We start from the raw sequence: 27,144 nt of genomic DNA on the forward strand, positions 1-27,144 counted from the left end.
CATGCAACGGTTGCTCTAATGATCACAGTAATAGCCTCTAAACTAGCGATACGTATGCAGGGAGGTAGAATGGCGCACAGTGCGAAAGTCAGTTAATTTTAACCCCGCTGCGAGGCTGCAGCGGACCGCTGTTTGTATGGAAATTTACCGGTCGGAAAATGACCGTGTCGAAAGGCTGGAAGAACGGGGCTTCTTCATTGGCTCCGCGTATTCTCGCTTTGCTTTCTTCCCAGCAATTTACGGAGCAAATTATTGGGACGAGTGATCGCGTCGAAGACTTCCAAAAGGGTCACCACGACCGTTGGAAACGCGAGGGACGCATGACATTTTCGACACTGACGAAAGTACTTTTGTTTCCCTTGACTTGTTCAGGCTGGTTGGCCCAATTTTATGAACGCGTCTAGCATGTGAAAAAAGCTCCATGAGTTCTTCTTTTGTACGTCTCGGTCATTCTTGGCTTTGTTTGATCGCATTCAATGGAACCACTTCTACCTACGTCATTTATTTACTACAACAAATTGTTTACCGACAAATTCTAATTTACTGACGAAAAAGAAAGATATCATAGTTTCACCTAAACCTGAAATGTTATTCCAAAATATACTTAATCCAGCATAAAGTCTGACCATCGAAAATGGTCACATCATCGGATGTTGTCAGATTAGCGGATAATAATTTGAAGGGTACCCTTCTCTCTAAAGTCGTTAATATTCTCAGCTAGGGGAACGATAACCCACTACTTCCTTAATTAGAGCCGCATAATCGTGACTCGTTGCATGATCGACGTCGTTTCGCGAACCACGTTCAACGCACAAGTTCACGTTCTCATCATCCGAGCAAATCATGTTTCTTACCTGTGAATCCACGTCAGGATCATCGATCGATCTTCGAAGATTTTCTCAAAGGGCACGCCGCGTGGATCGCAGAAACGAAAAGCTCGCTTGCCAAAAGGAAACATGGACGGGTGTCGTTGAAAAGTTTCGAATTACATACCCGCATGTTCGACACCCCCATAGTTGGCCCTAGTGCCCTACGCCTGCTGGATGTTTTAATAAAACTGTTGAATGACATAGGTAGCACGGATCGTCGGCAGAAAATGGATCGTCCCCATTCTCCGGACTTGTCAACAGGTCGACAAAAGAATCGCAACGCTGCGTAGTTTGGGCAAATTGTCAGCTGCGTCTCGGCTTTAATGACTAATGACTGGATACGAGAAACTAGACAGATGTTGATCGTTGGCTGACGTTGTTGGTTCGACCTTACAAGGAATATCACTCGGTTGACAATTTTCTATTTTTATGTAACTTAGCACACTGATACTCCGGATGAATATGCGAAAATTATTAGAAATATATTTTTTTGTTTGCTAATATATTAACATCAAGCGATTCGCTATCGATAGTGTATTCGCTATCGATTATCAAGAAGCCTCGACTAGAATTCTCTATTTTCGAGAATCTTGGTAATAAATTGGTAGAAATCGTAACAACGATTATTCGATCCTGAATCACTAACGTCTATTACGTCCGGGAACAGAAGACACCGCAATTTGTATAACGTGAGTCACTGGAATGAATGGGACTCGCCCCGGACGATCGAACGAAAACATTGATGTATTGCGAACCGCAAACTCGAGCACATGAGATTTTTTAGAATGACATATGCTCAGTGTTTTAACGATTCCTCGACAACAGATACTGTACAAATTCCAGCAAAATTTCGCGCCAGCTGCTCACGGAGGGACTGCCCCACACGTGAGCTCAGCCAGGACCTTTGTGCCATTGTTTCGCTGGCATAATGCACTCGAATTGTGCGCGAGAAGAGGAAGAAAAAAAAAAGCGAATCGGCTTGGTCGCACGATCGATCGGTAGGAAAAGAAAAGCCCACTCGACTCGAGCCAAGAGCCCGAGAGTGCACTCGCGTCCGTGCAAGCCGGGAAAGTTGAGTCCTAAAGAAAAAGCGTAGGAACGCTTGACAGATGTCGTCTCGTCGCAAGATGTTCTCGCTTTGATGGAAACCACCGTGCGGCTACCCCACCAGGAGCACCGCGACCGTATTCCACAAAGAATAACAAACAGCTTGGCGTATTACCCCCTCGGGAGCATTTTCCATCAGAGACAAAAAAGTATATTCACCCCGTTATCGATCAAATAACGAATCGCCAAGTGGGCGACGAGAGTCCTCGACGGGAACGAAAAAAGGAGAAAGAAGAATTCCCAAGAAAGGAGCAGTCTAATGGTGATCGAATGGCGGTTTGGGTGTGTCCCGGCGCTGACAATCTTGCGAAATGATTCTCTACGATCCCTTCGAACGGATCTTGATAATTTCTTGGGTAAACAGAATCCTTGTCCTGGTTCGTGTGTCCTTTGTCGCCGATGGGGATCCTGGTCTATCCTTTTGTGATCGCAGATCGTCGATCTTCTCCGTGACCGCGTCGAGATTAATCGTTTTGCGACCGTTGCAACTCATCGTTGTTACTCGTCTCGAAATCTTGCGAACTTCCGAATCGCGGGTGAGGATTGTGCTGAAATGGATTGCCCTTGTTACTCGATGTTAGGGTTAAATTGAAATAAGTAATTCATGGAAAAATAGAAGAGGTACAAGTCGTCATTAATCATTTTGCTACTTTTATGGTATTGCGATCTTGCAACAATTGACTTTACGAACGAATCCAAACGAATCCAAAAATTATTCAAGATGATACAGAGTACCTATATAAAAGTCCTTGTACTTTTTGTTATTGCAGTGGGAATTGAAATATTTGTATTTCTATTGATTTGAGAGGTTAGCTAATTCAACGAAATCATTCATAGTCGCACGATCTGTTACGAGACTTAGATGGCACAAATGTTAAGGAATTCGTTAAACGACTCATCGCTGTGATATTAAATTTAGCAAGAAAAGAATCTATAGTGAGAGGAAGTTGTCACGCTAACTTTCTTAGTTCTTTCAAAAAAAGAGCGTAACTCTACGATTCGTCAAGGGTTATTACTAAAGTAAGTGATTGAAGTTACGAACATCAGTTCCACATTGACAAAACAGGCTGCCTCAAGCCTGAACACAAACTCATTCGTGCTGACATGACTTGCTCTAGCGTGAAAAATCGAGACTATTATGTTCCTCGACAGATACACGTAACCAATCCAAGGTCTTGCATTTCTGGTGCAGCAAAGGTAAAAATATTTCTGGCCTGTGGTTCCCCATGGCCGTTTGCTAATTCGATTAAGTAAGTACCAGTCATCGTCACGCGATCTGTTAGGTGCCTATTGAAGGACAACGTCCATCGATCGCCTTCCTAACCGGAATGTGTATCTTTCTCTACTAGAAATTTGTTCGACCCAAAAGGACACCCAGATCGATGTCCTTTCTCCTATTCTGCCTTCCCCTCTAAACACGTTAAATCGCGTATTCTGGCTCCTTTCTTCCCGCCACGTCATTTTCTTCACTTTCAACTAACGTTTCTGAATCCCCGACACGTTCCCAACGCAGGAGGGTAACTGAATGTTTACCATGAGTCATCGTCTATACACGGCCCTCCTTTCTCCTTTCGCGAGAAAAATTCGCAGTATAAATAGATAAGAGCAATTAATCGCGTTAGAGCTTCGCGTGCTTTGTGGAAATCTCGTCTTCAGTTTCCAAGAAAATCGTCTGAGATGTCAATCTCTATTTTCTTATCCAATTCGATTCGATTTAACCCTTTCGCGCTCTGACAGCTGATCCGTCTCAGGTGTGGTACTGATCAGAGAACTTGTGCGATCGATCTTAAGAACTTATCTATCGATAGCCTATTTATACACTTTTTAATTTTAGTGTTTACCCGCAGCAACGAATTAATTGTGTCGTTGATTATTTACTTACGATACTCAATCTGGGTAAACAAATTAATAAACTTTCATTAAGATAAGAGTATCGGAGAAATGTAACAATAATTAGTACAAAGATGAAGAATTTACCGAAAGGTTTATTGTCAGTCGAAACTAATATCGCCGTATTTCTTAATTCTATTTAACAGCGTTTGTTATTAAATACAATTATCGTTGACACCACTTGACAGCCCATCACAGATTGCCGGTCGTTGCCATAAATAATGGAGATACGCTACGTAAATGCGCGTCTTCTCTCATCCATTATTTAATCGATACCCTCGAATATCGCGCGAACCTCGGTCATTGCAAGAATTTTCAGCTTCGTTTCTCTGCAACAGTCGAGGTTCTACAGTATCGACGAATCGATACCATCCACAGTTCTCTAGGAGAAGTTAGGCTTCCCACGATGTTAATCCGTCCATTGTTTACCGGTTCGTTTGCGAATAAATTTCGCGTTCAATTAGCCAAGTTTCACGCTCATCTCGAGACACCCACTCGACAGGCTCGGGGGACGAGAGAAAAGAGTAAGGAAACACGTGTCGCTGTTCCATGAATGCTTCCTCTGTCTTCCCGTATCCGTTACTTGCGCGTTCGCCTCCCTCTCGCGTCTCTTTCTTCCTTCTTGTTCTTTTCTACTATCTCCTACAAACGACGACCACGGGGATCGCATCCCGAACAAAGTGCGACGGAGGAAAAATGAAGCGCAAGATCAAAGGATGGACGATGAGAGGCGGTCGAGAGAATTCGAGACTGAGTTCCGGGAGCGCGATAATTTCGTTCAGCTACCGATATGGGGGAACAGAAAGCGTCTGTGAGAAGTGTATCATCAGGGAACGCTCCGACGCCCTCGAGATGGGCAAGCATTTCAGAAATATTCCGACGGGACTGGAACAGAGGTTTTATACCCTTTGCACTCTGTTAGCTTCGTTATGGACACGTGGACACTGCCGGCCATTAACACTAAACCAATCAAGGTTTCATTTGTATCTATTTCTACTGTGATTTAACAAATGACTAGTCTTAAAGACACTTTTCTCAATTGAATGCAAAAATATTTCACGTGGTGCTAAATTGAATAATGCATGAAACAATTGTATATAAGACATATAAACTGTATGTGAGAATTTGAAAACGGTGATTTGACCGGTCGTAGTAGATTCAGTGTTAATTTCAATACATTATGTATTTATGATTTATAATCATTTGTTTTTACGCTTCGGTGTTAAATAAATTAGCCTGTTAAAAAGTGTTACTTTTAACATTATTCATTTTTGTCTTACTTCGGTCTACAAAATCATCCCTTAAAATATCTATCACTGGTAGATAAACACCACGTACAGTTATAGGTCCAGCTTCGTGCTGTGCTATGTTTCCGTCATTTGAAAGCGGAAATTGCAGTAGATCATTTGCTGGAGCCGTGTTCAATCAGGTCCCACTACGAAGCAATACTTTTACGCAGAATATTTGTTTAACCTCCATCCTTTCGATACTGCGACTTCGTTCTCCCTGTCGATTGTTCCTCTTACAATAGCCTTTGTCATTCGTAGAACAAACCTTGGGTGTTTCTCAGAGAATTTTCCAGTTGAAAAACATTTCGCGCATCGATCGATGAAAGAAAATAACCAGTAAAACTCGAGGCACAGCGTTTTAAAGCACCTATCTACGCGGAACCTATAATTTCGTTGATTAGGTATACTGTGGGTGTGATGGAACAAAAGGAAATCGAATACGTTTACCTATTTGTAGATTATATGAGTCACGAGTTATTTTACACGACCCTTGTTTCACAATTGTTTGTTAAAAATATTTGAATTTAGAATTTTAGGGTTTTCTGATCAAAACGAAATGTACTCTGCCAGCATTATGCCATGCCTGTGTATATTCCATATTACGATTTACTTTTCTTTGCCATTCGAATAAAGAAACTTCAAGGAAGCATGCATTTTTAAAAAATTCTCATTTGTCAAAAAGTTAATAATCTATTCGTATCCAATGATTCATTGTTACACTTTCAAGATGAAATGTAAGCTTCGCGTTCAGGCGTCTGTTCGAGAACACTATGACAACATCACGTCCGGAAATATACGCTGTGAATCTTCGTGGCGCAAGGTGTCTCACGAAAGACGATGCAAGATGCCAGGGCGAGCGGAGGTTATGGAAAAAAAGAAACTTATACACAGCATCGACGAAGTGTCGTGCGTGCGAGGGATACGCAGATAGGGGATGAAAAGCGGGATGATAATAAATGACTTGCTCGAGGACGAGCGTACGATTCTCATGAGAAGATTGATGACCGTGAAGAAGGGGATGCTCGGCCAGTTTGCTTTCCGCGCCCTTTCTTGTATATTCTAATCCCCAAAATCTCAGGAAGAGGATTAAGCATTCTTTTCTGGACCTCTGTTGAAAAATCGCGTCACGGTTATGACGAGAATTAGAATCGAACGAGATGCGTCTTCTTTGCATAATTCCGCTTTAATCGAAGAAGGAATAACGAATTCGTAAACGCGAGCAAATGTAGTGACGACTGATTCGCGACCTCTTCTACATACCGATCATAAGGTTGCAATAAGTAGCTTACTAATATTTACACAATTTCTAGAGTAGCTCGTACACTTTTCAAGATCGACGAATTCTAGTCAAGATATTTGTTCTTAGGGTTATCCGTTCAGGAATTTGGAAACTGCAGAGGCTGTTCCTGCCCCTGTTACTTTCAACCCCGATCTCCCCTACTTTCCCTGGTCCATTATGGGGGGATTCTGAAAAGTCAAATTCTACCGTTAGGAACCGACTGGTGGTCGGGAAGTCGAGTCGCGGTGAATCGACCCGTTTACAGGGACGAATGAGACCCAAGGAAGCCTAATAGCCCACCCAAAAAACACAGGTATTCGTCACGGAAGCTGCATGTATAGGGTTCGTGACTCGTCGGCCCAAAGCGAGTGGATTTCCAGAGCGAACCGCGACGCGAACATGGTGCACGCAAAAACACGATCCCTCGTAAGTTCCTAACGGGTTCGCCGTGTAATTACTACTAACGAACCGTTTGTTTCGCCCGACGAGACACACTGTGACTCGCAGGTGTGCCTCGAGCTTCGAGGAGCCCGGCGCCAAACTGCCACGGAACGCATATGGTAAGACAGGGGCAACAAACTTTTTCTGAAATATAAATTATAATAAATAATATGGGACCGATGCGAGTAGATATTGTTGACACAGAAGTAAATCGGTATCAAAATATTAGGGTGGTCCGTAAGTCCTTGTGGTTTTATCGTTTAAAGAAAATTTCGTTTCTTCTTTTTTCGAATACAGTTGAACCTTGGTAACTCGAACTTCTATAACTCGAAAACCTCTACAACACTACAGCATCGTTCATTCCCTTTGCTTTGCCGTGAAATTTAATCGCAAGTCGAAATTTAATCTTATTTTAATTCGAATTATTTGCTACACATTCAGTTGCGTTATTTTACCTCTACAACTCGAATTCAGAGCAGCCCGACCTCTGCAAGTCGACGTCTACCTCTGTGCGTTAAACTTTTATCATCTATGCCTCTACGAGCTGAAGTTCAACTTCAACGTACTGTTCGTCACATCGTTCTTAGAACTTTCATAGAAAGATGTACAAATATTAAGGGAAACGTGTTCTCTGTGTTATTTAGAAACCAGTGTAAATCCAGTGTTAATAACGACTCAGCTCCCTAGTCTGGCGACCCAGACATCTGCTCCACTATCAATGGATACCTGCACTTCCTACTCGCAACATTCAACACGCAGCTACGGGGACGTCTGCTCTACCATCCTGCGAAAGAACGCTAAAGTCAAAGTGGAGCAGGTTGGGTTCCCTTGTTAGTCCAACAGTGCGATACGCGAAGCTAATAGTCACCAAGTTAATTGCATTTGTACAAGATGAACATCACTCTAATTTCTTGGTGACGGCGATACGCTGAAAAAAGTAAATTACTGTATTTCCATTGCATTTGTCGGTATCGCAACACACGGAGTGGGTAGACGGTACTGTCACGCTAGCTCCGTGCACCAGAAAGTCGTAGCAGTGTAGAGTAACGGTGACCGTTTTTCCATCGAGTTCCTTGTTTTATCTCTTCCGGTCTCGTGACAGCCCGTCCTGGTCCACCGCTCGTTCCGTCCTAACATTACGGGTTTGTCACTTTCACGTCGCATTTCACCTCCACGGGACGCGGCGTAGATTTCCTTCCTTGTTTACTACCGGTTCGCGTTCGACTTCGAATCTGTGCTAGTCAGAGAAACTTCCTAATTTGGAGGCCCCTGATCGTTAATCGATACGAAGCTCGCTGTTAGGTACAGACAATATTTTATTCGAATAATGGATAACGAGTGAAACCAGTGCACACTGCCCTCGTTAGCTACAATGTCCTATAAAGGGTTACCCAAAAGGAGGTTTAGGATTTTGTCGGTGTGAAGATGATGTCGTGTAAGCGTGCGCCACAAGAACACTCATAGGCGTATTGTAATATCGAAAAACAAAATCCTGAAACCTCTCTTGAAAAGCACTGATACACATCGGTATAATTATGATTGTAAAAAACAACTAACTAAACTAAGATAAGTTTCGTGACGATCCGAGAGTATTTGCCAATGTATAAATACTCCATTACGATGCATCATATATTTTACACCACTTGATATTTATTAAAAACCAAATTCTTTTAGAAAACATTTTATTAAAGGAACCGCTAACGGAGTTGAATAATCAACGTGTTAGGATAAAGTTGAAATCGCAGTTCCAAGCAATGCTTTAGCGTAGGCTGACATCCTATCGCGTAGGATTCCGAGGGCTACATGAACGGCAACATCCTTTTCATCGCAACGCGTACCGTCATCAGTCACGATATACCTATCTTTGTCCCATCCAGGACAAAGGATTTCGTGCTGATGCACACGAGAGAAAAAAAAGCGACGGTAGTAAAGCACAGACGGTCTGGGATGGAGGGCTGCGTGAAAAATCGAGGGCGTTCCCGTTGATGATCCACGTGAATAAATAATTCATGGTACACGCGGGGTACACGACCGCGGGGGCAAAAACGGCTGACGTGGGATCCTGTTTGACCAGGATGACGCGCCAGGACTGACAGGAGGCAGAGTAGCGTGAAGGAACGAGGTGAAAAGTGGTGGTCTGTTAAACAGGATTTTCAATGTTGACCGAGGTAACGGAAAACTGAAGGCTTCCTAAAGGAAGCACGGAGCGCGGGTCTCCTTTCCTGTCCTTCATACTTCAACCGTGAGGTTCGTGGGATCGATAGGGTTTTTCTTTTGCCGCATCGTGGGCATGTGGTGGATGTTTGTCTTCCTTTTTTATAGTTTCCAAGGGATAGAATCGATACTTTTTCCTTCATCGATCCTTAATATACAATGAATAAATGAAAATCGGGAATGGTAACGAAACTTCAACCATTAACGTTTCCATACAGGACGAGTATTATGTACAAATTCTACATTACTATACTTATATTGCAGAAACTATTGACCGACATTAATTTCTACGTATTGTTACTAGGAAAAGTGTCGAGTCAAGCTACAGTTTTTTTTTTTTTTTAAGTAGAAGTTACATCGTAAAGGTAGCTTAATCCTTTAATTGCATCAATACAAAAAGAGAATACCATTGCGTTTCTGTTCCTTCGAATCTTTGACATCGGAAGCAACGAAACATCTGTTTGGAATTGTTAGGTATCGAATCGTATTTTCTGCTTGAAAAGATCCATTTTTGGGAGTCCATCGACCGGGAAACTGTACACTCTATCCAGCCAAACGATGTCGATGGTAGGAATCGTGTTTGAAGTCGAAGACTCCCGAAGGAGAGACATCATCCGCTCTCTCACGGTCCATTAAACCCGCAAAGTCGTATCAACGGCATACGCATGGACGCCCCATAAGTAAAACGATCCTCTTTAGACCCGCATCCTGCCGATCCGAAAGTCCCTCGTTGGTATTATAAACCAGCAATACTTGACACGAGTATGTGACCTTATTCCTGAAACTTGGAGGCCTTCGTACACGACAGTTTTTCTTGATAAGCGATAAGTTGATAACTGATGAAGAGAGAAAACCAGCACTAACGAAAACTAAGATTTGTCCTTTATATTGACGAAGCTACGACGAAGATTCGATGACGGTAGAAATATGTATGAATGGAATAACAGTTGTTGGTTAAGTTGAGATAAGTGTTTGCACATTTATTAAAAAACTATGACGATAAATGTACTAAAAAGGAACATGTATTTATATCAGCGAAGAAAAGTATCGATTGATTTGTGAAAAGGCAACTTCTGAATTTGAGAAAATTGACTCGGTGAGGCCCTACCACTTCCTTCTGAAGGTCCTTCGAGGGTTGGGAAAATGTCACGTGGTTAGTTTAATGTACAGCTATAAATAAGGATCTGCCATTTGTTTGTTTGGGTACATGTTGACCAGTCATGTCAACATTAATAACGCTTGGTATCAGAAAACGATGTATCGGCATTTACGAACTAACAATAAGTGTTTTTATCTAAACATAATCTACAAAATTTACGCATGCACTTGATACTTGTATGAGAAGCGGAGACTGTTTCGAATAACTTCAGCGTTATACCAAGGACGCAAAGGAAGAGGTGAATGTAACCAAGTGTTCTTCCTTCGAGACGTCCGTCCAAGGACAATCCCTTTTTCCATTCACGAATTTTTATTACGGAAGTGCATGAATATTTATGAACGCACAGAAGACTTCAGGTATCGGTCGGTTCTGCGTGGAAGAAGCTTAACGTGCGTCGCCGCATGTTTTATCTTGCCCCTCGTGGCCAGCCCACACCGCAGTAGCACGTTTCACTCAGGAAACCGTTTATTTCCTCAGATCCTAGGATAACGCACGGCTGTTACGTATACCGGGTGACTCTTTCGTTCCGCCTAGGCTGAATTCGATACCGTTACTTCGTCCTCGTTGACATGCAACGCTATAGTGATACGTGGTAAACTATTCCAACAGTTGCGAACTGTCTTCTTTTTTTTTTGAATTATCACTTCAATGATTACTTCCAAATTCCTACCTCAATCGTCACTTCTACTTATTTATGATATCTTTTAAATCAATTATATCGACACGAGCTATTTTAACTCTAATATAAATCAATAAATCATAAAGTTCGTACGAAAATATTTGTGCACTCTTTACGAATAGTATTATTAGTAGAAAAAACATTGAAATCGTTCTTTCTTTTATAGGCTATAAAAAATATTCTTTAAGTACGCTTAATTTTTCGGTTTGTCACGCCAAATAGACCTCTTAACGTACTCGCTTTTCGTCAAAAATATTGTACTCCACCTTGTTTCAATTATCTTGATGATGAATCACGCGTTTCGTAATTCTCTTCGTAGAAAAATCTCACGAAACGCCGTTTCCAGTCGACTCTGACAAATAGACTGACCCTGAAAGTGGCGTGATTCATCGTTGCAAAAATGTTGTTAGCGAAGTGGTTCGGAACTGGCAGTCGAAACAGATTAGAAAACTCGTTCCAGAAACTAGGGCCGATCGCGCGCTTTCCTTCTTCATTTTCACGCAGGTGAAACGTGACACGGTGTTTTTTCCCGCGGCAACAATTAATCCAGCGATAGGGCCGATCGAGCGAGGCTGAAATTCGCGACACTTTCGCGATAACGACAGCCCGGGACACGACGAAACAAAAGACGAGAAACAGGAAGATCTCTCAGCGCGCGCGAAACACCGCGATCCCGATAGTTCTTCCAGGCTATCGCGTACGTCACGATCGACTTGATAGGCTCGCGTGTCACCGCGTGCTGCATATTTTGTCCAGAGGTAATTTATGCAAGCGCCGCGTGCCAATTTCTACAGCCCCGGATCGTCGAACCGAGGAGAACGAGTGCGGAGAATTTATGTTGCAGATTTTTAATTCGCACTTTCTCGGGGCTGCCGACTGGTATCCGCGATGCCGAGTGCGAAGGACAGCGATTCGAGTACAGGCTGTTGTCACAACTCCTGTTCTGGTTCAAAGATTTAGAGTCAGCTTGCATCTTGTTTACTTTTAACCTGGAAATTTACCTGAATTAATATTCGATCATTGCTATGCTAAAATTAATACGGACAATTAGTTTTCTTAAACACAGAACAAGGAACAGTAAGGAAGGGACTTCGCTTTTGAATTATTAACGAAAAGCGTCGACCAATCACAGCGATCACCGTAACCACCTCCAATAACCCCTTCCCCACCCTGCCTAAGGGTAAAATTTGAAATCGATCGGATAAAAGGATATGGGTAATTAGGGGTAAAATTATGATTAACGATAGCATTGACTAAAGTTTCGAAAATATGATGCCAAAAAAGTAATATCAAGATTGTAAGGCAGCTATAGTAGTAGAATTATTTTTATTCGGAAGTTCTTTTTTATGGTTCTCTTCTTATTACGATATAAAACGACTCTGAGCGCTCAGCATCCTTGCGCAACTGATAAATGAGCATAAGCTAGTTCTACTTTAACAGAAACGAAAGCGACAGGAAGGTAACGAGAAATCGGCATAGCGGTCATCCATTCTGATATCACTGCTAATACTGCCAGGCAAATGGGAATAACAAGTTTTCTTCCTCGATACACAAGTGAATTAGGGAAGGAATCGCGATTTTCGTATTTAAAAATATCTTAAATTAAAAAAGTTAAAAAATTGCGATACACGCACTAAGAAATGTTCTTCCGAATGCCCTTAAATCAATTACCAGGAAAGTTTCCGTTTGTCCAAAAAAAAATTCTTAAATATGCACCCACTCGATAGGCTTGTCCCCTTTAACAAGTCACCATATGATCTAGATGGTGGCTCTACATTGAAAATGCTTGTCATCGAAGGTGTCCCCGTGATTCTATGTTTAGCTCGTTCGATCGATGCGAATATGGAAATGATCATGGCTATACACGGACCATCAGCTGGTTTCCGTGGAAACCAGTTGGGGGCGTATGTCGTAGGTCGGCCAACGTCGAACACGCTGCCCACGGAGTCCATCTGCGCGGACACAAACATGCCCGAGGAATGCAGGTGAAGGACCTCGAGGCAGTCCCTCTACGCCAATTTACTGGTCGTGCGTTATCGGCCCAGGAATCCTAGGAATCCGGTCGATCGCGTCCTTCCGATACCACGCTCCAGCTCCGAACGTCCTTCGAGACTTCGCCTCTGATAACGAATTCCTCGAGAGCGGTAATGGACGTGCTTAACGACGACTTGTTCGAGTCACTTCGTACGCCTCGCTATACGGCGGCTCGAGTTTGATGTAATAGTCGAGATAATAGAGTTTCGCCACGCAAGAGCGAGGGTGTTAACGATTCCACCCGAGCTCCCTGGAGACGCGTTCCAAGTTCGTTCTCTCGAGTCAAACCGTTACCTATTCGTGCGTAACGTATGAGTCGTTCGCAGCCCAAATGAATTAACTACGCTTCTTGAATTTTTTTTTAATTTTAGTGTCAAAGCATTTGATCGACTCATAATTTTTTAGACTCAAAATAAATCGCAATTTTCGTATTTAGAAATATTTTAAATTAAAAAAGTTATGGCGTTGTAGTTCTTTTTTTTTTATACGAGTATTCCGCTGTGAACACGCTACTTTAGAGATGGAATTTCACTGAATTATCTGAAGTTCAAACCGCAAGCATTTCTAAATAACATATTAAATTAAGGGGGGAATGTATATAATTTAATGAAACTTTGAGAACATTTTTTGGAAGTATTACCTCGGCCAATATGGAAGATACCAGCTGACACCCATCAGAGGTCGCCATCAAACGTAGCTGTTTTGCGCACGTTTATATCACATTTATACTTTTATATTCGTACTTTGCGTTTACCCAACATTACTAATATCCTTAAAAGATTTATGCAGCGTGTTTGCGAACCTTAGCACTTCGAAATTAACGAAGTTCGTTCGTGTAGTTGGCTAAAATTCATATCGTAATATTCTTGGAACAATAAGGGTTAAATTCGTTGATTAAAGTGCGAAAGTGAAACCAGCCTCGGGCTGTCGGACAGAGATAGGGTTGATAGCGATCGACTTTGTCAGGATCAGCGTGGGGTTTTTTATGGATGCCGTAAAATTGGAAGAGGCCAAAGGCAACCCACCCCCGGGAGCAGTAAGACTCCTGACGTCTATTTCTACCTTAGGGCCAGACTGAAATAGTCACGAATATCCATCGTGGACGGCATGTAGGCGTGTTTAGGTGCCGTTTTCAGTGGTAATTGCTCGAGCGAATCGAAACGAGTCGGAGGGAGATCGCAGGGTGTCTGTAATGTCAAGCCCATCTTCACTCCTACGCGGTTCGGTTGGAATGACGTCAATCTCTCGACTAACCCGGGGCTTACAGTTTATCCGCTTTCGCTCGAATCGAAGATAGAAACTTCCGATTAAATACATCATGGGGTTTGCGAATTACTCGATGCCGTTTCCATGGAAACGGATGCGGACACGAAACTGCGAGCCACGAAATATAAGAGATGTCACTCGATTCATCGATGTGAACTCTGGCTCGAGTGGAAAACATCGTCGCAAATAAATTATACATATTCGACGGGATACTTTTAATTAGATACGATTGAAGCTAATAGTCGTTGCGCGTACCCTCAATTACCGCGGGAGCGATTAATATTAATTCAAATCAACGAATTGGCTAGGTCTGATTGATCCTCGTTAGAACCCTAATTTTATGTTTATTTCAGGCGAGCTATACGTGGAGGACCTAGCAGAGAGGCGGATCGTTTCCATCAGAATGGGTTGGCTGTGGGTTGAGGGTACACCGATGAGGCTACCTCTGAGGGCGTTGAACCTACGTCAGGCAGCACCCAGCTTGTGTCAACCTCATGCGTTGGCCCTTGGTTTTACGCTGAGCAACTCGCAGGACCACACTCTTGCCACATTTTGGGTAATTCGATGTCTCATACTAAAGCTAGACGCACACTATCGACTTTCCGTCGACTAAACTGTTTCATCTAGTCGTGTACCGTTCACGATTTGCTAGCAGTCAAGTATCACTTTGACATCCAGACAAACCACCTCTTTTTGTGAATCTATTTCTTGAAAATTACGAGACCTACAGGAAATCTGTTGAAATTCGTTTATTACAAATGTTACTTATGTATACGCGATTGACAGAAAGTCGGTAGTACTATACAGGGTGAGTCACGAGAAACAGAACACCTGAATATCCTTGTTGAATTTAAAGATACGAAATTTGACTACATGGGAGTTTGAATGGTTTCGAAGGACAGCATCGTAATATTATTTTTTTTGTGCCATTTTTTTCGATCTTTTCAAAGTCACCAACATTTTTTCTAAATGTAACCGCATACATTTGTCCGACTTAACGGTGCTCTATCGATTATATCCTGATACTCCTCGTAAGTAGAACGATGCGGGGGACGTAGGCGGTCGAAGTTGTAAACCAGAAGTAAGTCGAAAAATCAGAAGGATAGGCGAGACAGAATAATTCTAAGCAGCACGCAATGTAATTGCATGTAAATGGCCTTTATCTGCGGCACGATCCGTTTCCTTGCCCGTAAACACTTTCTCGCATTGGTCGGCCTCTAGGAGCTCCCGTTTTGCTCGACACTGCAACTTCTAATTACGGTCTAGCAGTGCCGCCATTCGATTTCTACCACGTTATACAATCCCCGCGGCCATAGTCTCAGCCGATGGATTCTGATTCCTAGACTTCGCCAAAAATTTCAATTCGCCTGACTTTCTCCTTGCTTTGCATAACGAATCTCGATCGGTGCTCTCGTTGAAAACGTACAGTATGCTTCTCTTGCTTGTTGTCCTCGACGGCGTGTCGTCTTCTAAGCGTCGCGCCAATAATTCCATATTTGCACGTATGATCCGTCGATAAGTCACGATCATAACGTAAAAATCCACAGAATGAAGAATACGTCTCCATGAAATATTTTTTTGATTTTCAGCAAGAAAGTTGTGTTCAAGTATTTATATACATTTACCTTCTTCTTGCAGTAGATGTTGGAAGGGTTGCGACATCTCTCAGTATTTTTCATTTTACCCTTTCACTGCATTTTTATTATTTGAAGTTAAATTCAAGGCATTTCCAATGCCGAAAGTTTGTTATCAATGATTAAAACTATTAAGAATTTTATTCTAAAATTAAATAGAAACAAGAATATCATGAAATCTTCGTATAACAAATGTTTCATACAGTTTGCAATGTGTGTACACGCCTGAAACGCCTGAAAAGCCGAAGCTCACAGTTACTTACATACGCTTGTACTCGATCATTTTCCAAACTCGATTTTATTGAAAACGAAGTTCGCACGAACAAATTTTATTCCGCATTTTCTACTTATTTTACCATAAGCAATTACCCACTGTCCGGTTGTACCGCCATCGTCGGAACATCGCGTATTGATCAATCGTGTTCCATCGCTCTGATAGCTCGAATCCTCCTCCCACCCCTTAGTTCGAGAGCAAAGATATCCGATTGAGCAGTTCGAGACCCGGACGGAAGCGCGATCGATAACGTCACGAGAATTTCGCCAAGGGTGACGAATAAGATAAAGATAAAACGCGAAGGACGCGCCCGATGACGTAACTCGTATCCGTTCGAGGCACGGAAGGTAATAAGGTCAGTAGGCAAGGTCAAAATCCGCTGCCGCAGTCTCGACGATAAACCGACGCGTGGGAGATCCGTACGCCATTCTCCCATGACCCACCATTGTCAAGGAGTCCCACCATCCTCCTTTCTTGGCGAACGAGTTCCTTCGCCTCGTTGGCTTAGTCACTCAAAGGACGTCCGTGCAATCATCTCGTAACATCTTGATCGAACAGACACCGAATTGCTTCGGCTGAGACTCGTTCGCTGAGAAGGAAAAGTCGAGGACAAAAAACTCATTTCTGAAATTGATGTCTATTTCGTCCGGAGCTCGTTACGATAGGAGAAAACAAGCAAGTAGAGACGCCGTAGGACTGTAACTTACGAGGGAAGAATCTCCATCCTCCACCTATTCCGATGTGATTTTATAGGATAGTTGAAGGTTCCCACTGCGATTTTAAAACCATTAGGTGAATTACAGTGGCGAGTATGTGTATAAATAGGGAAACAAATTTGTCGATGTATGTACAGTATGTATAGTACAAATTCTCAGGTTTAATCTAATTGCTTGAAGCACAAAGGGCAAAAATAAAAATGAACCAAGCTGATTTCTTTCTTCGTCAGAATTTGAAAACCGTATTACACTCTTTGTTAACGTAGAATCGTATTTGTTTGTTTAGGCTGACACGGAGCCGATCTACTGGTCCTGGGTCCGAGCAATCGCAGCGGAACTGGTCAGGCAAACGCCATTTCGGTCTCAGCGTTGCTTGAATTTCTTGGAGATCCTAACCATCTGCCCGAGAGGCCCGGTCCCGCTTCCTGATAGCCCCACGGAGTCCAGAAGACGATCGCGAAGCGAGTTGCGCTGCTGGCCAGGCGATTCCCCGACGGAGAAAGACCCCAGAAGCGCCGCGACGATATTGGAGGAGTCCAGGAGAAGGGCCAGAAGCGAGTTACGCGGTTGGTCTAGCAGCAACTCGAGCGACGAAGACTTGCTCGGAGAGTTTCGCAGTATACCGGCGATAATAACGAAAGAGCCGGCCGTGACCAGGGTTTGGGGTTGCAGCGAAAGCAGCGAAGGCAGCGACGACAGCCTTCCTTGGGGCGGTGTGTGTCGTTCGAGCGTGGATTCCGTGGATTCCACGGTGTCTCTTCCCGAGCCGGAGACTAGAGAGCAGAGGATTCAGAGGTACAAGGAGGCAAGGAGGCGAGAAAACGAGGCCAGAAGCAAGAGAGTTCTGGAGGAAGACGCGAAGAGGCGGAAAGCGAGAGCCGAGGAGAACAATAACGAAGTCCTCAAGACGTACGGTTCCAGTAGATCGAGGAGTAGGATCTACTCTGGAAACGACAACGACGAATTTTGTCTGACACCGACAAAGAAGGAGCCGAGTACTGTTCACGACACTTGCAGATCGAGGAAGGAGAAGGACGTTATCAGCAGACTGCCGCCGGTGAAGCCGAGCGAAACTTCCACGGTGAGATTCGAGGACGATCATCGCAACGAGGATGACAAAAGGAACAACAACAGCCCCAAGAACGGAAACACGAGTCCCGGGATACTCAGAACAGACATGAGCGAAAGGAGAAGCAGAGCCAGGGAGAGAAGAAGCGTACGAGAAAAGGGCCAATTGTTACAAACGCAGCAGCTCACGAGTACCACCGTCGAGACACTTCAAGAACGCAAGGAACGTCTGGCCCAATTATCGTCCAGGATTCCGGTACCTCGTCAGCTGTCGCAAACATCTCTCAAGGCTCCTGAAAGTTGTATCTCGGCTGCCCTGCCGAGGTCGTCGGCTTCCCTCTCGGTTTTAACCGAACCCCCGCGCGAGGAAGACGTGGCCAGACTCCTGGAACGATGTCAGAGCGTGGATCACTACGTGCCAGTGCGAGAGAAGCTAACGTTGTTCGAATCCCTCTCGAGATTAGGCGGTCGGCTAGCCAGGAGCACGGAGGATCTCGGACGAGCGTCCTCGAAACCGAGTCCCAGAGGGAAACAGCGAGCCAGGTCTCTGCACGATCTTAACAGAGGAGCCAAAGCTGTCCCTGTCAGAGAGATGTGTCGTTTCTTCGAGGGCGACATCGACCAAGATCCCAACCATAAGTCCATTTCTCTTACCAAGCCAAGATTCAGTGATCCTGTAACACCTACCCGGAGCCCGTGGAAAGATTCTTTAAACCCGAAGGCCAACGAAGCGCCTTGTGTCAGATCGTCGACGCGAAAGAAACATTACTTCAAATAACGCATCGATAAAATCACTTCTCATTGAGATTCCATTTCGGGTATTTTAAGGGATGGTTCCTTTCGATTTCGAGGAAATATTTTCCACGGGTTTCAGCTTTCGTGTGTTGACGAATTACCACACTTCCGAAAGCAGGACTTTCCGAGTCACGCGCGGTAGGGTGCCACGGAAAAGCACCAAATATGCGACTGTCGAACAAACCAGGCTCGCGAAGCTTTATTGCACGCTGGCTCGGAACATGGTTAATGTTTGTCTGCAGTCTAGACTTGAATCCAGTCCTTCGCTGGCCGCGATGAATCGTCGCACTCGTGTTGAGAGAAAGTCGCTGCCTGGAGCAGCTTTTTTTGCTCTTCAGGATTCGAACCGTGCTCGATTCTCGGCTCGAGTCGAGTTTCGATCGACTGTTGATCGAGCCGCTCGTTGCGAACGTGGTGTTGGTCGATTTTTTTGAAAAATAATGCTTCCGCGAGTAGTGCCTAAAAAGTATGACGATTTTGTTCGTGTAAAAGATTCGTTGTTTTTGTGAAAATGCAACTTACGCTCGGTTGTTAAACGAAAAACATTCGCGGTAGACTAATACCAATTTATTAATATAATTAGTTCTCTATTATTACAACAACAGAAGTTTAAATTATGTTTGGGTCGAATTAACAGTCTTGGTTAGCTCCAGTGTTATCGATTTTATTGTTTCTGCCATAACAACTTTATGTTCCTAGATCTGCAACATCAAGAAAACGTAAGGGCGTAATGAAATTTTCGTCATACACACCGTACGTACACCACAATTATTTTGAAAGCCTTGTTCAGCCTTCGTCGCTGTCTGAAAACTGAATCTTTTATATATCGATCAAAATCAAGACTTACACCACTTTCGTGATAGCCGGCTCAAGTATTCCTCGCGAGGCGATCTCCGAGGTTCCTTCGTGGAAAAATAGAAGGTGAAAAATTCAAGGACGTTTCGCGCCAATTTCTGTTTATGGTTTTATAAATTTCTGTTATTTATTACGGTCGGCCCGGTCTTGTAGAAAATACCCCAGAGTTTCCCTTCGCGACGAGAGCGAGTCTGTACTGTACCGAAGAGTGTGCTGAATTGAAAAATAAAGAGAGAGGGGAGAGAAACCGGTAATTTCCATTCACGCTGACGCTTGCCGTGATGCTGAACACCTGTCGAATGCAACTCGAAGACCATCGACGCATCTCGACCCTTTCTATTGTGTCGAACAAAACCTTAATAATATTTATAAGTTAAATTAAAAGACGAATTAATTAGGTCATATTAATTCAGATGTACTTTTATCGATGATCTGTCGCCATCTTTGCAGTAGTCATATCATTCCGTCTTCGTATAAAACTGCCAATTTTTCTAAAAACATCATTTTGCACCATTTTGCTCGAAAGATGATTTCAATTGTTAAGTTTTGTACATAGCGCATCCGTTATCGTCTTGCCGTGCTGAAAGTGTAGAATGGACACCATTGTAAATAATTAGCTAAAATAGAAGGCGGAAAGAAAAATGTAACCGGGTATCGGTCGAATTTCGAACATCCGTTTTGACGACGCGTGAACTAATGTCGACTTCCGGTTGCCATCAATCGGGATGATAATTTCCGTTCCTGTATCTCCCCTTACTCTCTCGTTTCACATCTTCTGTTCAGCCTCTCAATGTAATCCAGTCACTTTACATTTGACTATGAACAAACAATCTTAACAATCTATTTCTTGTAGTACAAAGATTTTTCATAAATTAATTTTTCATCGAGTAATATGTAAAAATTCTTATATATAAAAATGTATGTTTACGCATCGCGGTAGGTGCAATGCATGAGTTTTTTCAAAGATGTCTAAAAAATTATTACGTTTACAGTGAAAACAATGCTCGTTGAAGATATTGACAAGGAAAATTTATATAAAAAGGGGTACTATTTTTCTGTACATGCAGTCGATAGTTTACCTATAGCATGACATGAAAACTTTGAACTTTTATCTGCATTTACGAATTACTGGAGTAATTTTATATTTATTTCAGTTATCGTGTAGAACCTTTCAAAAATTATGGAATATAGTTCAATGATGTAGTTCAAAGATTCCATGTTCCGTGTAAATAATTGCACCTTTTTCGTAGAAAATTCACTTGCCTTTATTTCTCGTAGGTCTATTGTCACAATAAACTAAACAATTCTTTAGATATTTCCAAAAAAACTGATCCGTACAACGACAATTATGAAACTTTTTACACATTACTTGCAACAACTTAATAAAAGTGTATGCATACGATCAGCTCGATAAGAACCTTTCCATAATATCTGGATATTTCGGTCTGGTCCAGAATTGTGCACCACGAAAGTTTTATAGTGCACGGTGAACAAGTAAACTAGTGGCGGCCGGTTCCGATTCGGAGTGACTGAACTACGTAATTAGGTCGCGCGATCGGTTCTTCAACCATACAGTGCACCTCGTAACGTTTCGGTCCGTGCAAGTTAATTGCCAAGAAGCTAATTGAAACAAGAGAAGGGAAAGACAACGAACGACGACCGAGCCGGTAGTGCCGCGTTTTGTAAGCAACAAGAAGCAAACTGAGACGATGTAATTTACTGAAGTATCGCGTGTTGCGTATATCGAGTCTCTTGGAAGCCTTATCGATCAACTACATGGAATAAAAATTGATGGAAGCCCAATATATAAATTGCTGATAATTTACTATTTGAATAAATCGTGCGAGAATCCGTTGAGAAACCAAGTTTTCTCGCTAATGATAAATCAAAATTAAAGGGGCATTGCCGCATATATGTATAGACGCATTTTATAATAGAATATTTATTTATCGAAATTCTTGTTGAAAAATTTCCGAAACACAGCCATGTAGAGTCAGTGTAAGAAGTATTCGTACAGCAAGCCATTTAAAATAAATGGTTCCTGTACGAATACTTATTACACTGGCTGTATAGTAGGTATGATCAATGTCCCCGAAATTTTAGACAAGAATTGTATTTCTGATATAAAATGCTTCCATAGCCATCACTCTATTAAAAAATATAAAAAGAAAAAAAACGTTACATTATAAAGGTTATTTCTATATTGTTTCTTAAAAATCATCTATAATTATATAACGTATTAAAAGTGAAATCGATCAGTTTATCTTCTCAGAGGTTCATACGTGAGGTTCATATTTAATGTTCTTGTTGTTATTGTTGTGGTCTGTCGATCGTCGATAGTCTCGTAACGTCGAGTCGTTACCAAGACGAGTTAATGCTAATTAATAAAGTGCCAAAAATGTTAAAAAGAATGAAATTGTATAGGAAACAGTAATTACTGAGTAGATTTGTACATAAATACTTAATTGTTTTAGGTTAAATCGTCGATTGAAATGTAAAAAAAGATATGTTGACTATTTTGTGGTTAGTGTCTCGGTTGATTGAGATCGCTGAACGATTATTTATTGTACATGTATATAAAACGCATTATTAGTCAAGTTACGTTGATTCCGTAAGAATCGGTCGATCCTCGGATCGTAAAGCGAATATAACACGGCGTTCCTTTTGAAATCGTGTACGACGACGACGACTTTTGTACAGTAAACTGAATCAATTTAGATAAAGTCGCCTTCGCCAAATAAAGATTCATCATTTATTTTCGTAATTTTCGAAGGGATATAAACGCATATATATATATACATCCAAATATATAAAATCTGTGTACGATTGTGTGACAATATACGACTTGCGATTCAGTGTGCTTTGCGTATAAAACTGTAATCCGACAAAGTATAATGGAAAAAATATGGGTAACAATCGCTAACGGAAAGAATTATTTAAACGACGACAGAGCGATCAAACCTTGTGAATTATTTCAGACAACATTCTTCGTACCAATGGATCGCAAAATATCTAATTATTTCGTTGTAATAGTTAATTCCAAGAAGAAACTTTCTCGTTGATAACGATCGATCTCTGTCCCATCTATTTATTATTTCGATGGAAAAATTCTGTTTCCTTCATCAACAAATTTTTGTCACGAAGATATCCTATTGGGAAAAACATTAAGCTGTTCTAGAAAATATTGCGCACTTCAAACACTCTGCTTCCTAGTTATTCCTAAACGGAAAGTTGTTTTTGCCTTGATTACGAAAATATATAATGCATTTAAAATTTTGATGGCACGACCTGCTTGTATTTAAATTAAAATATTTAATTTTACACGGTCCTACGGGACCATTCGAAGTTTTCTAATGATTGATTGAAATCACATATAGAAAACAAATGAGCAAAATTGATTTCAATTTATAATTGCGAAGAAGAATGTTATTGCACAATTCAATTTTATAAATTGAATTCAAATTTTGATTATTCCTTTTCTGAAGATAATTTCAAAGAAAATAATTATTTGGATTAATTATTCCTTCGGAACTTCAGTTCCCGAACGAATAGCCATGTCACCTATACATAGACGGATAGCATGTCAGTCAACGTGTTATAGAGTACCAACCATCTAACTTCTCTTGTAAGATCCCACGAAGACTCCGCCATTCTTGCCAAATAATCGAAACGTTGTCACAATTGTAACACACACAAATAAAAGATCATTATCGATATTGTAGTTTCGTTAACTTTAATAAATGAAGATTCTGGAACGTGCAATACTTTCTAAGACACCCTAATGGCTAAGAAAACGTGTCCCTCCGTAGCAAGGTTCGATCGCGACGTTGATGCAAGCCGACGACCGTGCACACAGGGCAAGTGGGGGAACAACCCTCTGCACCTCGGATCACCTTATTTCCGTGGCTTCTTAGACCACACAGACCCGAGGAAACGATGCGCGCGCGTCAACGGGATGGTCGTCTGTAAAAATGTAATACCGAGCGGTCCTTGGGTCGAACGTGAGAAGTCATCCGAGCGCAGGGGGGTTGGCCAGAGCTGGTGAAAAAATGGAAAAGCTCGAGACAGACGTTGTTCTGCGGAAACCCTGTAAAACCGGTCGATCGCCAAAGAGGTCCTCTAGTCCCTCGTCGGAGGAATCCGTAAAGTCTATCCCCTGTCCCCGCGTAACGCAACCCTCCCCCCTAATCCCTGCAATACATGCGATCTGTCCCGGCTGGAAATTCGTTCGGCTACCCCAACGATACTTTCCACGTCCATGCCCATGTGTAATTATATATATATATATAATTCACGAGATATTTGTATTTACGTTTGTTGTAATAAAAGGAACGAAATAATGGCCGTTACATAAAAGTGATTGTCGTTAGAAAGTAGTATGCCTGGAGGCCTTGGCACCTCTCGCACTCGCTGTACTTCGACTTCGCTCCCTGTCCTCTCCTCTCTAAACTGTTCACGCTCTTTTATTTATCTATACAAACGCCTACGCGCGATTTTCCTCAATTTTTTCGTAGCCGCGCGTACGAGGCACGCGCTCGCGCCGCTAATTAGCGCGCGTTTTCGTAAGATCGCGAACGAAGATTACCCAGACCGCGCGATGAACTTTAGAAATGGCGAAGGCTTGTGCAACGACGCAACACCGTGAAATTATTATATCTTTCTATTTTCGGCCGAATCCGTGTAAAAGTGAGCCAGTTCGATTTTTAACCGACTTCGAAAAGGTGGAGATGACTCAATTCGACATGTATGTTTTGGTTTCTTTTCCTTTTGTTATGTTTGTTTATCGATTACGCCGAGATAGTTTGACCAATCGGGATGAAACCTCTTGTATCACAAGCTCGCGATACACTATGTCGTTGAATTCGTCTTGACACGGACTATGATACTGTCAAGTCAAAAATACAAAGTGCCATTTAAAAAAAATGAAGGTGATTTTTACAATACTAAACAAACAAAAAATGGTGAAATCAGAGCTTCCACCATACCTTGGTGAATGATACCAAACTTTTTCGTAAAAAAAATCGTTGCGGTAACAACCACGCATTCGGATCTTACGGTTGTAAGCCTTGACCAAACAATAAAATGGAGTCAATTCGCGGCTGCGAAGGACGGCAGTTTTTCAGAGACTTTTTCGTGCGTCCTTTGATCGGAATTTGTGTTTATATGGCGGACCTTGGTGTCGCTGGACGCCGCAGATTCGCGATTGTTTATTTGGTTCAGCCGTGGACTCGTTCTTGCGTTCACGGGACCGCCCACTTGACGTCCCCGTGTAATTTTCATTCCACGTACTCGTACGCGTGTGCGTGAAAAGCGGTCGATTCTAGGTAGAATCGACGAGAAGACCGCGGTAATTTATTTGCTGACTTTAATAAAGTAAAACGCATCGATAAATTATACGACATCATTAGTCGTAGCTACGGGTTAAATGGGATTCTGGAAAAGTACAGGACCAGTTGATAGTCCATGACGTCGCGCCGATATGAAGCCAACTACGCGATCAAACTACGCGCGAACCGAGAGTTTAGGATTCCGAGGAACTCGGGATGATAACGCGGTATTCGGAACTGGTAACGAGCCGGACAAGTCACGAATAACAAGGATTAACGCGTTCAGCATGAATGACAGAAGTATCACAACGCTCGTTCGAGACTGGTATTTATAATAATTTACGTTACCCGCGTCAGATTGCCAGCAGCACACGACGCATATGCATATAGGCCGCGTAAGGCACACCTGCACCTAGAATGCAATTTGTTTTCTTGATACAGTGGTCGCGTCCACTTTGCTGGCCACCGTCGTACAACCACGAATACCACGATACGTCGTATCGAATCCTTTTTCTTTATTATGGTGTTCCACCAGACTAGAGATGTGGAATATTCATGGCTGTTTAAATATCTATCGCAGTGGAACGATATCTTTGAAAAGTTTGTGCTTGTAGTAAGTGACTGTACGGTATTTATAGAGTATACACATATTTTTTTCCGAAAGTTCTTCATTTTCAATCTCAGCTTTTTCACGTTCTTGCATAAGTATAATAACCTTAACATTAATGCTCATAATATTATAATAACCCTAAAAAAAAGTTTGGTACGATCGGATAAGGCATAGCTGAGAAACATGTACCGAAAGATGTGAAAAACATAGAAAAACATAGAAATCCTGCAGAGATGAAAATCCTTTTACTACGCTTTAAGTGTCGCGTGTGTCCCACAGCCCGTGGGCCATGATCATAATCGCCGTGCCTGCTCAGGATTAAATAGGAATATCATCCATTTAAATGCAAATATCACCGTAGAAGCATCTGTCCGTTTAATCTTCTAATCCGTCGATTTATGCGAGCGATTTTCTTACGATTCACCGAAACGTCCAGTACGGTGCAACCCCTTAAATAATAAATTTCAGGTTTCACTCGATTCCATAGGCTGGAACGCTCGATATTCGCGTTTATAGGAAACCGACACAAACGGTATTCCAGCGACCTTAAACCTTTGAAAAAACGTTTGCCAACGTACTGAACACGTAGAATTGCTCTAAATTACACAGTTTAACCTCTGGCATAAACCTCGTCAGAATTTTGCTCTCATACAAAATCCCGATAATGTCTTGCTCCGGAGTTCAACTGAAAATGCGACGGCACGAGGTCGTCGACCGTTTACCAGAATTCGTGCTGGCTTGAAGAATTCTTTTTCAACGGGGCAGCGTCGAACCGCAGTTCTTTTTCGACGCGAGTTCTATCGACGGCGTCTCGTAGAAAAAGAGCCGACGTAAACTAATGTCAGCCGTCCATTACGTGCCAGGCTTCGTATGTCCTGTGCACGGTTTCACGTTGGGTGCATAAGAAACGCGGGTAATCGAGTGACTGGCCTTGATAGTTGCTGGTAACGGCCACGCTAAGCGATTCAACGTTGAAACAGGTACACGTAGGTACACGGTGGGTATGCACATTGCGCGCGTGATCCACCGATCTATCGGGGTTCTCCACTAAGAGATGCGCCGGCTCGTTCTGCATTGTCCGTCAAGAGGTTTCTAGTCAAGTACAGCATCCCAGTGTTAGACCATCCGCCTTATTCGCCGGATCTTGCGCCGTACGACTTCTACCTATTTCCTAAGGTAAAATCTACATCGAAAGGAACAAGATTTGAGTCTGTTGAAGCTGTGAAAGAGAAAAGCAGCATGTGTCTTGAAGGAGCTGACAGAAAAAGACTTCTGGCACTGTTTTGACCAATGAAAGATTCGCACGGAGCGTTGTTAGGATAAAGGAGGGATATACAGGGTGTCCCAAAACTCGGGGAGGAGCCGGAAATGGGGGGTAGCTGAGACGATTCTGAACAACAATTTCCTTTGCAAAAATGTCGGATGGGGCTTCGTTAAGGAGATATTAAGCGAAAACCCCGACCAATCAGAGCGCGCGTAGACCGTTGGAGCGGCCGCGGTAGCGTAGGCTACGCGCTGGCGGCCGCGCTTGTACGCGAACAAGTGACTCGACGTGCATCGAAGGACATTGACGCTGCCGCCTAGCGCGTACCCTTCGCTACCGCGGCCGCTCCAACGGTCTACGCGCGCTCTGATTGG

General features: G+C 42.7%; 1 protein-coding gene across 1 annotated transcript in view; it reads left to right on the top strand.

The window, feature by feature from the left end:
• LOC128874326 (uncharacterized) overlaps window positions 1–21,882 on the top strand; it is a 54,487-nt gene extending 32,605 nt beyond the window's left edge. Inside the window, exons 2-3 of the mRNA XM_054118964.1 lie at window positions 14,581–14,783; window positions 17,138–21,882. Of these exons, the coding sequence (XP_053974939.1) occupies window positions 14,581–14,783; window positions 17,138–18,697 (1,763 nt within the window). The 3' untranslated portion in view covers window positions 18,698–21,882. The remainder of the gene's footprint in view (window positions 1–14,580; window positions 14,784–17,137) is intronic.
• The last annotated feature ends 5,262 nt before the right edge of the window (window positions 21,883–27,144 follow it).

Source organism: Hylaeus volcanicus, chromosome 3 (assembly GCF_026283585.1).
Source record: "Hylaeus volcanicus isolate JK05 chromosome 3, UHH_iyHylVolc1.0_haploid, whole genome shotgun sequence".
NCBI classification, from domain to species: domain Eukaryota; kingdom Metazoa; phylum Arthropoda; class Insecta; order Hymenoptera; family Colletidae; genus Hylaeus; species Hylaeus volcanicus.